Source organism: Bombyx mandarina, chromosome 11 (genome assembly GCF_030267445.1).
Source record: "Bombyx mandarina strain Sakado chromosome 11, ASM3026744v2".
In the NCBI taxonomy this organism is placed as follows: Eukaryota; Metazoa; Arthropoda; class Insecta; order Lepidoptera; family Bombycidae; genus Bombyx; species Bombyx mandarina.
Genome location: NC_143218.1, coordinates 12,095,315 through 12,112,486, shown reverse-complemented (window position 1 = coordinate 12,112,486; position 17,172 = coordinate 12,095,315). Strand labels below are relative to the sequence as shown.

Sequence of the window (17,172 nt, the reverse complement as noted above, 5' to 3'; positions counted from 1 at the left end):
CGAATGAACTTCGGTTGTTGTTTACGTGTTTATGTAGTTCATGATTTAGTAAATATTTATAAACATCAGATAAATGGAAGTTACATTTCTTATCATAGATCTCAAATTTGCTGTGTTGAAATGTTGCTGTTTTAAAATTTATTAATTACGAACGAAAATTACTATCGAATGCGAAAGAACATCCATGGCGTGACTTTTTCATGAGCCATAAATTTTTAAATAACATAATATGTATACAGTTTGAAATCATCCGATATCACGTGTGCTAACGATTAGCAGCAGCACAAAATACAACGACTTAAATTTAAATCGTAAAATACACACATATACATACATGCATGTACATTTACATAAAATTGAAACAACAATGTAAAAACATTTTAAACTTTGTACATTGAAGATATTAACACCAAAAAAAACGTCTTTATGATATTAACATATCATAGGTGTACCTGACATTTATGTTTGTGTATTCTAAATACGTTTGGTCATTTAATCATAACCAATTTCAGCTCACGATTACAAAATTAAAGTAAGAGCAACCGCGAAACACATAATATGCTAATCATAAATATGAACAAAAAATATTGGTAATATAAACACTTTATTTAGGTAAGAGGCCAATAACAAATCAAACCCCGGTAACTACATCCTACATCTACGGTTATCAACCCACTGTTTTTCTCGCCGGATCTTTTCCGCGAGTCGCGATTCCAATCTGGTGGTAGATGCGGCGAAGCTCTACATTTGCTAGCGCAGATATTAGCAAACTATTTCATTCTGAGTCCCGTGTGCGCGTCCACCTGTCAGGGTGAAGCCAGTATAGCCTCTCGGGGCCACTAGATCGGGAGGCAAAGAAAAGGTGGTAGGACCTCTTGTGAGTCCGCGCGGGTAGGTATCACCACCCCGCCTATCTCTGCCGTGAAGCAGTAATGCGTTTCGGTTTGAAGGGTGGGGCAGCCGTTGTGGGGGCGCATTTACGTCGTGGATGTCTATGGGCTCCAGTAACCACTTAACATCAGGTGGGCTGTGAACTCGTCCAACCATCAAAGCAATAAAAAAATAATAAAAAGCTACGCGTTCTTATTCAAAGTTGACTAAAACGTGTGGCAGCTTTCGCGTTTTATTGAATATTAGCTCCGGAAATTAATTAATATCAAGTGGACGATAAATATTCTGTTCGACGACAGAGAAAACGCCTCGCTTGAATTATTTATTTTCAAGAAAACTATTTTATGTACTTGTTCAAGCTATTGCCGTGGAGCACCGGATAGAGGTCCCGGTGGAGTCGCATCTGATGCAGGCCGCGTTCGACAAACTCTCCGAAGCAGTCGGCGAGCCAGCGTTCCTCGTCGCGGGAGAGGCCCGACGCGCTTTCCCCGGCGCAACTGCCGGCCTCCGCCTCGCTCGCACACCAGGCTCGTTCGAGCTCCGTCAACAATTTGTACATGTACCTGTTCAGTAAGCGATTTCCAGAAACATCCTATTGTTATTAAATAAAAAAAACACGTTTGGCACTGACTTGGAGACTGTCTCGGTAAAGCTCTTGCATAGCATTTTTTATCAACTTATGCAAGTATAAATCGACAATAATATTTTAATATTAAAACAACAATAAAATAAGACCACGCTATATTTATAAACATTAACAAAAGCAAAACATTAACTGACCCCTTCACACTCATAACCTAGACCGCGCGAGGGAGAGATGGGCAGACTTTTCATGATGTGCATGCGGCAGTGCGACGTCACGCCACGCGCTTATTCACAAACACTACACAAGCGCAACGTGTGAATGTGTTGAACGCGAGCTACATAGTAGGCGTAGTGGGGGTGTCAGGTTATTTTCGTTACGGAATTTCTGGATTCAGTCGCCGCGCTCAAGGCCCGCGATAGAAGCTATGCAATAGCTTAATAATAAATATTTACTAACAATCACGTCACGTTAACTGGTCCCGTGCAAAGCTCGTAAAGAACTTGTGATACAGGTACCAGATAACGAATATAAATGTAAGATTTTTATTATACACATACATATATTTAATATACATCCATAACCCTGGAATAGACATTTTATATTTATCTTACAAATATCTTCCCTTGGCGGGATTCGAACCCGCGACCCCCTTGTGTAGTGACCATGTCACTTACCACTACACCAGACGGCCGTTATTTATTAAAACGATTTGTTATTCTCATTATCAATATCGCATGATGAGCTTATATCGGTCGAAAACCACGGATCATTGATCGGTTATATCTCTAGATAACTTCATTGACGTCATTTTGGTAATATTTTTACGTAAACTAATGTTGAATCTGATAGTGTCGTGTTTGCTCAGACTTACTTGGGATCGAGAGGAGCTTCGCAGTTCAGTTTACAAGCCGCAGCGAAACGGGCGATGGCGGCTTGCAGCGCGCTCATGTCTCCTTGTATAGCATGTTGATGTAAAAGAGTTTGAGCTGCCCCGCATAAGTCACCTTCCCACTCAGAGCTCGCTTCGCCCTCGACTACGTTCACCATACCCGCCGTGTCCACTTCATACGACAGTAAAACCCCGAACAAGCGCTCGTGTTGACGAACCTTTCCAAGAGAGATTTCGAACTTTAAAATACATGCAAACATTTTGTAATTTTAAGGTCATTTAACTGCATCTATTAACGGCACATCGTTTAAATAAATTAGAAAGGTTGGGAACGAAATTTTAATTGACACATGAACAGCACAGAACTATAAAAACCCGATATCTCGTATTAAATTAAGAAGTGAATACTTGAGGTCAAAAAAACGGCAGTCCCACCGAGTCTTACAGCGAGAGCACCAATGAGGAATGAATTGGATTTATCGTGTAATCTCAATTTCGCTTCAGTCACTCGCTCACTTGATTACGAGGGCCAAAAAGAGATTCACTCGCTGAGTTGGTATACTGAATACGTTATTGAGTTGGGCTGAATTTTTCATCGGTATTCCAACGTTTTCCTTAGGTGTTTTTATTCATTATTATAAAACATTTTACATATTCTACATATAAACAGAAAAAAAAGAGATATTCCTTCTTTTCTTTCATATATCCTTATCATTTTCCTGTTTTTATTTTTTTATTAACCAGTAACGCTTTAAGCCCGGGAAGCCGTTTTGTAAAATTTTATTTATTTACAAATCGATATTATGGTGTTTAATTTATATTCTCGTTATGGGTTGTTCGGAAAATAAAAGAGCCAACGTGAACCAAAATAACATCGGGGGCGATCGAGCGTACGCGACAACCCGCCGGTCTCGCCGATAACGTTATATTCCACGCTATACAAAGGTTCCATACACCACTCATTCATACACATAGATTCTGATAGCTTGCTGCAAAAAATCGAATAAAACTTTTTATAAACAGTGCACTGCCTCAAAATATTAACAATATTTCGCTGTTGCGTCGTTCTTTATTGTATCTAAGCCCATCTTACATAATAAGATGAGGTAGCTCTCTTCTTTATGTCTTATAGCATCATGCCTTTGACATTTTGGATTATGTAACAAAATTGAATTTAGGGTTGTACAAATTTTGTTCTCGTTTACTGAACAAAGTACTCGTTTTACTTCATACTGAACTACATTAGATTTTAAGTATATTCTTAATGAAACGGGAGGAAAACTTATTTAACTAATGTCTAGTCGGTCGGTTGGAGCGAAAAAGTTCTTTGATTTTCGATTTCGTGTCCATTTAGCCGCACGCACCAAGTAAAATATCATATACCCGTATAATTTACTAAATGACGGTATTTTGTCAGTAATGATTCTGGTTTAATCTTCAAATTACCTCACGAACATTAATGGAATCACTAAAAGTTCTCCTAGCGGCGTAGGCCTTTTTCTTTTACCATCAATCCTTTCGATCGTTTACTTTTTAGTCCTACCATCCTTAAATCGTCATCTTTTTTTGTCGCGTCCCCTTTTCCAAACGTCCCCTTTTGACACTAACATAGTTGGACAAGTGTTAAAATTTCTTTACTCTTTAGTTCGGTTATCATGTTGCTGCATTTCACGATACGGATACATCAATTGAATGTATAACAACAACATTAAATTTTGTCGAATTAATGCTTTATGCATTTCCAAGAGTGTTTGCGATCGGTAGATCCGATTAAAATTACTTTTGCGTTCCAATCTAGCGTTTCTTATTGACAGTCGTTTGTGACCACGAAAATTGTGTAGTTTTAGAACCGTTGGAAATAACATAAGGACAAGAAAAACGCGAGATTAAACCATAAAAGTAGTATCAATTATTATTTATGCAGTACAGTATCACTAACAAATACACAAATTCCTATTTCATAGCCTTGAAAACATTCACTGAAGTTTCTATTAAGGTTTCTGTTTTATTGTGTCTTCGTATTTTAATCTAAAGGGAAATTTAGATCAGAGCGATTTTAGAACAATTGTGTAAAACACGATATCTTGAAGCTTAATCTATTACCTATTAGTAATTTTCTATCGTTAAATTAATTAAGATATAAAATCACAAATTTATTAATATTTGTGTAGATTTTATCATTTTGTGATGATGGCAATCAGGTCCATCATTTTAATAGCAGATAAAGATATTTTATAACGTTGTAAAGTCGAAGCACTAAATATGTATAATTCCATAACTGTTGTTTGGATTTATAATTTTTGGTATATTCAATAACTGATGGTCGTGTTATAATAACGTTGTGTTTGCGTGTAAGAAACAATAGTACTAAGCAACAACGGCTTCAGTTGTAAAAGCAATTTTCATACACAACTTTCAGGCAGTGACTTGGCTCTGCCCCTGGCATTGCTGAAGTCCATGGGCGACGGTAACCACTCACCATCAGGTGGGCCGTATGCTCGTCTGCCTAAAGGGGCAATAAAAAATGAATAAATAAACACTAGAATGCAGTGTCTGAAAGTGGCACCTGTGACAGAGAATTTGAGGAGTGCGCATTTGGGATGGTATGGACATGTGATGAGACGAAATGAAAATGAGGTTGGTAAGAGAGTGTTAACTATGAATGTGGAAGGATATAGAGGAAGAGGTAGACCTAAGAAGAAATGGATAGATTGTGTGAAAGACGATATGGGTAAGCGAAGAAATGGTATATGATAGAAGAGTATGGAAGGAGAAAACATGTTGCGCCGACCCCAGGTGACTTGGAGAAGGGCAGGATAATGATGAAACACTAGAATGCACCTGTTGCCAATTGTCGTCGTCATGGCGGCCTGCCTCACGAGCTGATAACCAGAGACGTAAGCGGATTCGTCCTTGAACCGAAGAGCGTTGTGAGCGTGCCTCCAACTTGTACCAAGCTTCGATGCCAGTCGACGGAATCTCCCGCAGAGGTATGTTCACACATCCTGTGATCAGCAATTGCAATTTATTGTCTTTGTCTCTTGTATTAATAAAGATGCGTACTTATGGGTGAGTGGAAGTCTTCATGGCCTAAAGGATAAGACGTCCGGTGCATTCGTATATCTAGCGATGCACCGGTGTTCGAATCCCGCAGACAGGTATCCATTTTTCAAATGAAATACGTACTTAACATATGTTCGCGATTGACTTCCACGGTGAAGGAATAGCATCGTGTAATAAAAATCAAATCCGCAACATTATAATTTGCGTAATCACTGGTGGTAGGACCTCTTGTGAGTCCGCACGGTTAGGTACCACCGCTCTGTCTATTTCTGCCGTGAAGCAGTAATGCGTTTCAGTTTGAAGGGTGGGGCAGCCGTTGTAACTATACTAAGACCTTAGGAATATCTCAAGGTGGGTGGCGCATTTACGTTGTAGGTTTCTATGGGCTCCAATAACCACTTAACATCAGGTGGGCTGTGAGCTCGTCCACCCATCTAAGCAATAAATAAAAAAAGCATGCTGTTATCAACATGTTTGCCGTCATTAAAAAATAAAAAAATCTACCCTCTTACGCTACTAAAAATTTTTTTGGATAATTTTACTTGCAAAAGTAACAATGTATTTTTTTTCAAATCATTTGTGTACACCTTTATGTGTTTATTATTAATAACAATTTAACAACCATAAAAATATGTTAGCCAGTGTCAAATAAGTAAACAGTATAGATGAATTTTAATTAAATAAAATTTAAATTTAATTTTAAAAGTTTTATATTTTTTTCAAACAACCAATCGTACATCGTACTAATGAAATCGCATATCAGTTGATTTCACGTACCTACAGAACCTAAAAACAGATTCAAACTTTATTTGTATTTATTCGTTAAAATTATGTGAACCAATTTCAGTTTCGAGTTTTAGACGCGGGCTTGAGTTCGTAAAAGAGACTAATAAAAGCGAGCTTCATCTTTATGCATAAACCGCTCAGAACAGAACGTGTGATCACATTACATTCATATCCAGAGACGTGGTATTCAAAGGTTTCGTAAGATAACATCCATTCTATTGAATACTCGTACAAGCAAACGTATAATTTTCATCTGGTATTGAATCAATCCGGTCGTCGAACAAACATTAAAGCTCGTGCCTATTCGTTAATCAAATCATATCAGATATTTCGAAAAGAAGTCGCATCTCATTATGCCGCCATTACGATTTTATAATGGCTGCACAGAGAAACAGCATGAGACTTCGCGGGGCACAAGATGGATTATTTTGATGGACATTGATAAACGCCAGCGGGCGACGAAGAATCACACGGATTTGTTCGAAGTAGACTACTACCTACGGAACCTAAATTGATATAAATTGTTCTGATCTCGAGACCAAATAAAACGTAAGACATTAGACAATTTCTCTGCGCGAGTGAATTTTTATGACGTCATACGTTTTCATTGTTCGATTATTATAACCATAATATATTCAACATGATTGAATATAACTGAATGATGTTGATAGCGAGCTCTCGATTACCTCGAAACCATAAAGATTTTATGAGACAGATCCGTGAATGGGGCTGTACATATATTGACGTAACAGACAGTGTCATTGACAAGTACAAATAAAGCCTTTGACATGCTGCGGTCCGAAAGGGAAGTTTCAGTCTGTAAACAATCGAATGCAGCGCTTTACACCTTTACATACGCAATTATATCACTTAGTTTGGACACATTAGCACATCTAAATATTAAATTTATATTAACAAAATACGATGTTCTACATTTTTTAGAGGTTTTAACAAAATAATACATCGCATTTTTGTATTTTTTTTCACAAAATTGCGTCTCCAAGTCTTAAGTCAAATTACTTGATTATAATTTAAGCAATGTTTCATCAATAAGACTCATTAACGAGCGGTAATTACTGTCCTTATCCTACAAAAGGATCTCTTAGTCTTGAGAGCTTCTAGTTAACAATAAAATACTTAATCGAGTAATCAATCATCAGCTAACTTGGTCCTGTTAATTAGGAGCTTATCAATAATGAATTAATTTCGCTGAATTCATGTTGTGAATTTTGTCGAGCGGAATTCGTAATTTGCTAAGAAGGGCGGAAATTACCAGCATGCTACAGTTATTGACAATAAGTTCATAAGCTTTTGTGTTTTGAGTTGATCGAAGTGTTTAGAAGTGTACATAACCGAAAAAAGCTTTCCAATTTCCAATTCTAACAAACACATCTCGAAGCTAAAAATAAAACACGTCCTGAATTGAGAAACTCCTTCTGATTTTTCATTTGAAGTCGGTTAAAAGCGTGAAAGTGGATGTCAACGCGGATCTGACAGGAGATGGACGTGAGCTTCGCCTCCGTGGCTTAAAAGAAAAAAAAATATGAAGTAAATCTCGCGTGCTTTATGAATATAATAACACGAAATAATGTCACAATAATTTTACGTAGATTAGAGTCGTAGTTAGATTTTTTTTTTGGACTATAATTATAAAACCACTGAACTACACTATGTAGGCAGCGGCTTGGCTCTGCCCCTGGCATTGCTGACGTCCATGAGCGACGGTGACCACTTACCATCAGGTGGGTCGTATGCTCGTCTGCCTACAAAGGCAATAAAAAAAAAAGTTGACCAAGTACTATTATTGTGCTCGCTAATTTCAACCTAGCATTGAGTCCTTGGCCGGGATGGAAAGGTTCGCCTTATACATATTATCGAAAGAGCCTCCCCTTCTTCATACCATATGCGATGCTATAAATAAATTGACCTTGTATTCTGCATTAGTAAAAAAAAACAATTTGTGACACTCGGGAACTGCCGCGGTAAAGCTATTGCATAGCATTTTTTATCAACTTATGCAATTATAATTAGACAATCATAATTTAATATTAAAACAATAATAAAACAAGACCACGCTATATTAAACATTAATAAAAGCAAAACCTTAACTGTCCCCTTCACACTCATAAGCTAGACCGCGCGAGAGAGAGATGGGCAGACTTTTCATGATGCGCATGCAGTGTGACGTCAAGCGCGCTTATTCACAAACACTACACGAGCGCAACGTGTGAATGTGTTGAACGCGAACTACATGGTAGGCGGAGTGAGGGGTGTAAGGTTTTTTTCGTTACGGAATTTCATGATTCCGCCGCGCTCAAGGCCCACGATAAAAGCTATGCAATAGCTTAAAAACATTTTTTTCTTTCGTATATCATAAAACGCTTTTAAAAAGCTTATCCTATCCTTATCCTTTGTGGGTGGCGCATTTACGTTATAGATGTCTATGGACTCCAGTAACCACTCAACACCAGGTGGACTGTGACCTCGTCCACCCATCTAAGCAATAAAAAGCAATAAAAATTATAAACAATATTTCAAAGTCACGCGTTCGCTCTTATCACCGTCGATTATGATTTCACGAGCTTCAAATCACACTGCAAATTTTTTTACTCTCTGGATGCGAACATTAAAATCATATTATCTATACTAATATTATAAAGAGGAAAGATTTGTTTGTTTGTTTGTTTCGAATAGGCTCCGAAACTACTGGACCGATTTAGAAAATTATTTTTCCATTAGAAGCCGACATTGTCCCTGATGAACATAGGCTACTTTTTTAATTTTTTTTTTGGTTTCATGTGTGTTTTAATGTTTCCGAAGCGAAGCGAGGGCGGGTCGCTAGTATAGAAATAAAAAGCAAGTATTTTATAATACAAAGTATTATAATAACGTCGCTTCGCAGTACACTGGTCATGTGGGACTGTGTGTGAGACAGGTATGCATGTATGTACATATGTGTTGGCATGTCAGTTACCGTAGTACCCTGGGGAGCACTTCCCTATCCATACTTCGTCGACAACAAAACAAACGCCTCCGCTTTTATTTGTATTGCCATTTATTTTCCATTAAATGGTTTTGTACTGTACACATATTGACGTCTACATTGTTTTTCCTGTTTCTTTTTTCCGAGTTCAAAAAGAAAACAAATTCTATTCTGGCGACAATTTATGATATGCTTGCCTTTTTTATTTTATCTGGCAATTTTTTTTCTGTTGCCGAGCTCACGGCCCACCTGGTGTTAAGTGATTACTGGAGCCCATAGATATCAATAACGTAAATGCGCCACCCACCTTCAGATCCTTGAGTTCTAAGGTCTCAGTATAGTTACAACGACTGCCCCGCCCTTCAAACCGAAACGCATTACTGCTTTATGGCAGAAATAGGCGAGGTAGTGGTACCTACCCGTGTGGACTCACTAGAGGTCCTGCAACCAGTAAATTCCTTGGTTCTTGTAAAAAATAGAATGAGATATTGTTATTTCCGTCTAAACTCACCTAGAAAGTCATCCTGGCTTCCCTGTCGTGCGCTTTGACACACTTGCTTGAAGAAGCGGCCAAGACCCCTTACTCCACGGACCTCGTTCAACCGAGAGACAGCATCTAGTACGGAGCTCTCGTCGTCGTGGTCCCAAATGTCCAGATGTAGTACATCCGATGAGATGTCATCAATATCACTAAACCAGAAAACGTGGTATGCAAAGAGTGCGAAGAAAACTGTTTTCCCAATTGCAGACTTCGAATAAAAAAATACATTTATTTCATTTGTCATTTTTATTTACCTTAAACGTACTCGGAATCGCTTATTCGCTTATATTATAATCAAACTACGAAAAGGAACTTGAAAATTTACGATTACTCTTTCGAAGAAAAATTTAAAGGAAGATTTCGTCCGTCCGTTTTCTCATTAAAATTGGACAGTTCGCAAACGCTCCGACAGTATTTCCTGTAACATCGGGGCCAAGCAAACAAGGCAGCGGGACGTCGTCTATTTTTTGTTCGTTACTGAAATCAATTTCGGCGTACTGTGTGCAGAGAGAATTGATTGGGCACTCACAATTTGAAGGTTTCATTCCATTTTGGTGAGAGCGTATGTGGTCGTACGCTCGTGGCTCGGATGTAACGGGCCGGGAGTCTACCAAGACTGTCTCGTTGTTGTCGACCGTCTCTTCGCTTGAAGCTGAGACGGAACCCGTGCTTGCGGCCTTCGTCCTCTGATGCACGAGGTGAGGCCGGCAAAGAAGCCGGCTGAATCCCCAACATGCAATATGGATCGCTGAACCCTAATAATATTTTAGGGATACATTAATAAAGTTTTTAAGTATAGAAATATGCACATTAAAACTCGACATACACGTACTGTGTGGTCTGTATTAAATAGGTTAGTTAAAATAGAATTTCAGAAAAAGCTAAGTTTAAACCGAATGTCACTGTGTGTATTTAACCTTATCTGTATCGCAGTAAAGTTAAACTGCTTCTTTTATTACCTACTTATATTATAGGAACGTTCTAACAGTTAACATTTGTGATACATTCGTCATGCAGGTTTGAACTAGAAAATTTTTAATCGTTTAATGAATGAAGGATTTTTTTACGCTAAGTGATTTCTTCTCCTTTCAGCACATTATTCAAATATCGACGAATAACAGCTTACTCATCCGTGACCAAGGAATGGCAAAATATCCGAAACGTCGGAAATAAAATAAAAACAATAAAATTTGTTACAAGATTAAACTGTAAAAATAGTTTTGATTATGAACAAGTCGAATCAACCAATCGCGAAAACCGAGAAAAATACGATTTTTTTTCTTTTGTTTAATTTAGTAAGTAGATAGTGTAGATACGATTCATCAGTTTCAATAAAGCGGTCAGCGAAATATGACTTAACAAGTAAAGAGACAATATTGGTAAGTATACATTATTTCACTGTATGCTTTTATTTATTTAATGAGCATAAATATGTAATTGTGAAATAGGTAATTTTTTTAGTGCTAAAGTCAATTGAAATAATTTTGTAAATTACATAATAATAATATGTTCCCTGAATGACGTACCTACGTAGGTACGTACCTATTAAGTTACAGCTGTACCTATTACTGTTTTATGTTTCAACCAAAACGAAAGGATTAAGGAGATAATACAAAAGCACGTCGTTAGTGTGTCATTATGATTGGCTTTGGAACAAAAGAGAAAAATAATCCATGTAAACGAAAGCTTTAAAAATAACAAAGGTCACGCATTTCCATAACTTGCCGTGGGATTTACGTAATGTAATGAAATGAATGTAATGAAATGAATGTAATGAAAGAATGTAATGAAATGAATGTAATGAATTATACGTATTAATTGAATTTTAAGCTTGTCAAGTAAACATTCACATAATTTAATTTTTTCTTAATTTTTTATTCATGTAACCATTTTAAGTAAAATGATTTTGATTCTTTGATTGTACTTTTTTCTGTTGAAAATAGTAATAGTTACCCTCAGATTTACAAGTATTATCAAAATAAACATAAATTAAATATAAAACCTAGTAAACTGAAGACTGAGTATTCAAATTATCAAAGTACTTCCATTACTTACCTATGACAAATAAGGAAATTTCATTTATTAAAATCTCGCTGAGTATTCTCAGACACAGCGAAAAACGTTAAAATCGAGGTAATTTTATTTTCTACAAGCCACCGGCTACCTACCTGGCTTTGTACACGGCTCTTCCGTAACTTTCAGAAACATAATTGAATACGCGTTCAACTTTCATAAACATTGGTAGAGTTGTCAAAACAAAGTTTTCTCTGAATAGAGATTTGATTTTAAGCTCTCGCGACTGCATTTGTATTATTTCAATAGACACAATGAGCTATTTGTGAATTAATGAAAGCTATGTTTTTAGTTTATGAAATTTAGAATTTTGATTTTATCAAAATGTTTTTAAGGTTTTGTGTTGCGGCTCTAGCTGCAGTTATGCAATAACTGGCATTACATTGAATAACACACTAAGTAGTACAGTAGTAAGTAACACTTTTGAAGTCGTCGTGGTCTAAAGGATAAGACGTCTAGTGCATTCGTGTCGAGCGATGCATCGGTGCTTGAATCTCAGGCGGGTACAAATTTTTCTAATGAAATACGTACTCAGCAAATGCTCACGATTGACTTCCACGGTGAAGGAATAACATCGTGTAATAAAATGAAACCCGCAAAATTAGAATTTCCGTAATTACTAGTGCTAGGACCTCTTGTGAGTCCACACGGGTACTAGCACCCTGCCTATTTCTGCCGTGAAGCAGTAATGCGTTTCGGTTTGAAGGGTAGGGCAGCCGTTGTAGCTATACTTGAGAGTTTAGAACTTATATTTCAAGGGGGAAAATATATATAGATATATATTAACTTTATTAAATATGCTAAGCTGTTTGGGTGTGCTGTTTGGATGTATTAAATAGCTCTTTAAGCTGGAAACCTATAAAGTTACCATTTTACAATACTGGCCATTTGAATCTTAATTTATGTATAGTTAGATTCTAAATTTAAATAAATTTTATTTTATAAATATGGAATTCTTAAAAATGGGGAAGATTAAAATCGACTAATTATGGAACAAGAGTTCCGTCGGGGTTGCAATGCCTAAAAAACAGCTTAAAACATTAATGGCGTGTACGCGGTGAACTCTACAAATGAACGTAGGATTTGTTATCGATTTGAAAGCTTCCGTCATATAAATTTTGATCTAAAAAATAAACTCCGTGGTGAATAATCACCGCTGCGCTGGCATCGCATCCTATTGATAGAACTATTTGTTTTTTTTTTTCTTAACAATGACTAGCTTTGGGTGCACTAAACAGCAACTTCATAGGTATAAATCTAGTATTATGATTTCATGAACAATAAAACAAATAATAGTCTACAGAGTCAAACACACAAAGTTATAAAAATAACAATTGAAAAGAAAGTTACGATAATATTTTCGTATTCTTTTCTATCCATCTAAATTTTAATCTCTATATATAAAAATGAATTGCTGTTCGTTAGTCTCGCTAAAACTCGAGAACGACTGGACCGATTTGGCTAATTTTGGTCTTGAATTATTCGTGGAAGTCCAGAGAAGGTTTAAAAGGTAGATAAATATGAAAATGCTTGGAATTAAATAAAAATAACAATTTTGTTTTTTCTTTGATGTGTCCCCCGTCGAACGGATTCCTTTTGTTTGTTTTAAGTTTATTTTATACAAAAGTTTAGGTCTTTTGTTTATCGATTGAGGCACTACGAAGTCTGCCGGGTCAGCTAGTTAATTATAAAAGTATGAAGAAATGTGTGCTTAAATATTTCTTCGTTTGAAATGCTCGTACTCAGCAAATGTTTGCGATTGTCTTCTACGGTGAAGGAATAACATCGTGTAATAAAAATCAAACCCGCAAAATTATAATTTGCGTAATCACTCGTGGTAGGACATCTTGGGAGTCCGCACGGGTAGGTACCACCACCCCGCCTATTTCCGCCGTGAAGCAGTAATGCGTTTCGGTTCGAAGGGTGGGGTAGCCGTTGTAACTATACTGAGACCTTAGAACTTATATCTCAAGATGGGTGGCGCATTTACGTTGTAGATGTCTATGGGCTCCAGTAACCACTTAACATCAGGTGGGCTGTGAGCCCGTCCATCCATCTAAGTAATAAAAAAAATGTTTATTATATCTCTGTTGTTTAGCTTTAATTGACCAAATCACATAACCCTGTAAAAAAGCAACCAGCTCGGGATTGTTAATTAATGCGAACGGAGAGGCAGAACTGCATTCAGGTTTTTTTTGGCTTAAATTCAGATAAGGTGTTCAACATATGGGCATGGAGTCAGTAAAATATTTCTTTTAACTCCGTTGACGCTCATTGAATACATTTATAATTCGATTTAATCTAACTATTGCGCGGACAAAATTAAGCAACTAAACGATATTTATTAACTGTAAAAAAAAATCGGAGATTTTTGGAACGAAGTTCCTTATGGGACCATGCGGAGGGGTACCCTAACCGGGAAAAAACGTCCGTAACGTAAGATTTTTGTTAGTAATGCACACAGTGTACGACTTAACTTTGTAATCATGTACAAAAAATAACTTATATATATTATATATCTAAATATAAATCATTGTAAATAAAATAAAGTTGATAGCTTTGTAAAGTAGTTTTTATTTATTTTATCAATAAAAAAATTATAAATTAAAATGTATACCTGAATAATTATTTTCTTTATACCTCGAATAGAACTTAAAATTGATATTTTTATAATTAGGAACTTCGTTCCTATCCGGTGTCCCACGACACCACACATCTTTTTTTTTTGTTTATTATTGTGCACATAGAAAGTACTTAAAAATTGCAAAACAAAATATTTTATTCTGATAGAAACTGCGTTAACAGTTTTCTAAATTTTCAAGTACTTAAAAGTTTAAATTACATTGAATTTGTCCGGATTTTAGCTATCCCATCTGTCGGAGTTGATCTTAATAACAAAATGATTCGCTACATTAGACCTGTTTTATTAAAATAAATATTCAAAATGTCAACTCGAATCATGCCAGAGTGGCGAAATTTATTCAAGGCGACACTCATTATTTATGAATTTAAGAACACGTCGAGAGTTGAACGAACTTTAGACAACAAACGTTTTCTGACAGGGTTACATTTATTTTCATCACGACAAAGTAAACGTCCTCACTGTACTATTATAATTTCGTTGTCTTTTTTCTAGCATCTACCCTCATTTACCATTTATTCATGTCAACATTCATCTATTTATTTCGCAATAATTCCATTAGGCCTTGCAAGTTTTACTGCTATCATTGTGTTGTATATATAAAACTTGTGTACGAAGTTCAGCGGCCCAAACCCAGGATATTCTTCCAACTTTGTGTTATTCTGTGTTAAAACTTAACCTTTATAATATTACAACGTTTTAACATCGTATTTCATTTCTTTCCTTAGATAATCCTTGTTCACGTCATGGTTATCTGGAAGACTCGGCTTTTAGGGAGAAGACCGCTCACTGAAATACTTAGTTTTTTTTTCTACCTTCAGAGGCTATTTCAGTTTCTCCTTGACGAGTAGGTGACCTCACAGGGTTCAAACCGGGAGTGTTGCTAATACTGGCCCTAGCAAGAGCAGTGCTTCGCAGAATCTACCACCGGATCGAAAACGCGACTCACTGATAAGATCCGGCGAGAAACTCAGTGGGCTATGTTTATTGGTTAATTTACTCGTCGAGCCCTTCGTCTTGAGCGACGGGTTCGGCGAGGGCGGTGACCGGTGCTTGAAGCACCTAAAAGCACCGTTAATGGATCGGGAGGATCCGTAATGACGTGTTTAGAGCGATGTCGACAATTCTTACTGTTAAATGTTTTCCATTTGTTTTTTAATTATTAGTATTTTGGTGAATACTTATAACATGTTGGTACTAAATTATTTATACTCATGACTCGATCAGGTATCGATCTCGCTGTTATTTCCTGCATCAACAATTTTATAGCTCATGAATCTGTCGTATCCTACACCAGCGGTGCAACAGTCAAATTACTAAGTTTAGCTACCTATCCTTTGGTGATAGCCATAATTTAATTTTATTCGGTTTATCCATTTAGAGACATAGTAGACAAGCATAAAAATATCATGTAGTTGATCGTACTTATTAATCTACTACATAATTATAATAATTAATATATTTATAAAGCATGTATTTTTTTTTCGCTTAGCAAGACTAACTAAAGATTATAAATAACCTTTTATTATTCTAGTAATACTGGTCAGGATAATAAAATAAACTAATAAAATTATTATATGATCATCAGTCCTTGATAAGTGTGAAATTCTTCAAGTTAATAGGAAGTCTTGAAGTCGGTGTTTCAAGTTAATTGGACGTCTTGAAGTTGGTGAGAATTACATAAAAATATTCCGTTACATAGATAGATAGAGATATAGGTCAAGTTAATAAAAACGCGTAAAAATATGAGAATATATTTGGTGACAATAAATTTTGGCGCCAATCTTTTTTCAGTCACGATGATTGTCACGTCTATACTATAACAATAATAATAATAATAACACACCATACTAAATTATAAACCACAAACCGTTCTTGAAAATAACTCCTGCAAACTTTATTATGATCGCGCTATTCCTACCGATAGGACGATTCACTACAATAGACCGGATATCGGTTTACAAGATAAAAACAATAAAGTCACCTACATTATTACCCACAACATTCAAAAAACTTTTATAGAAAAGATGACAAAATACACAGAACTTAAATAAGAAATAGAATTTGGAAACAGAAAAACGTTTACATAGTCCCAATAATAATCTCAACCACTAGAGTTGTCCCAAACCACATCCACAACAGCTTAAAGCTTCTAAATTTAAAAGATAACATATTTATTTCACTACAAAAGGCAGCTATCCTAAATACATGCAGAATAGTAAGAAAGTTCCTGCAGCTTGAAGAAAACCAAACTTACTACACGCAATAAAAACTAGCATAATTATTAACTCATAACTAATGTATATTACTTGGCCAAAAGCCCGTAAATACAGTTCCACCGGCTCTGTAGACAGACTGAACTGAGAAAGGGGAAACATATGAAAATAATATTCTAATATGTATATAAAATTCTCGTGTCACAATGTTCGTTCCCATACTCCTCCGAAACCGCTTGACCGATTCTCATGAATTTTTTTATGCATATTCAGTAAGCCTCAGAATCGGCTACTATCTATTTTTCATACCCTTAAGTGATAAGGGTTGTCCACCCCTAAGATTTATTTATTATTTTTTGGACATTTTTTTTTTATAATGAGATATTATGTGGTTGAATGAGGTATTGTTATTTTTATATTCCTTCATCGTTCACAGCGCTACATGCCTCTTTCACTCATCTTCCACATCCTTACACACTTACGATAAGTTATTTTTTTTTTTT

At 36.2% G+C, this 17,172-nt stretch overlaps 1 protein-coding gene across 1 annotated transcript in view; it reads right to left on the bottom strand.

The window, feature by feature from the left end:
* Positions 1 to 17,172, bottom strand: part of unc-13-4A (BAI1 associated protein 3) — a 94,873-nt gene that overhangs the window by 37,904 nt on the left and 39,797 nt on the right. Inside the window, exons 6-10 of the mRNA XM_089731504.1 lie at positions 10,269 to 10,494; positions 9,710 to 9,888; positions 5,208 to 5,371; positions 2,349 to 2,584; positions 1,242 to 1,454 (exon numbers count right to left, since the gene is read on the bottom strand). Coding sequence (XP_089587630.1) covers positions 1,242 to 1,454; positions 2,349 to 2,584; positions 5,208 to 5,371; positions 9,710 to 9,888; positions 10,269 to 10,494 — 1,018 coding nt within the window. The remainder of the gene's footprint in view (positions 1 to 1,241; positions 1,455 to 2,348; positions 2,585 to 5,207; positions 5,372 to 9,709; positions 9,889 to 10,268; positions 10,495 to 17,172) is intronic.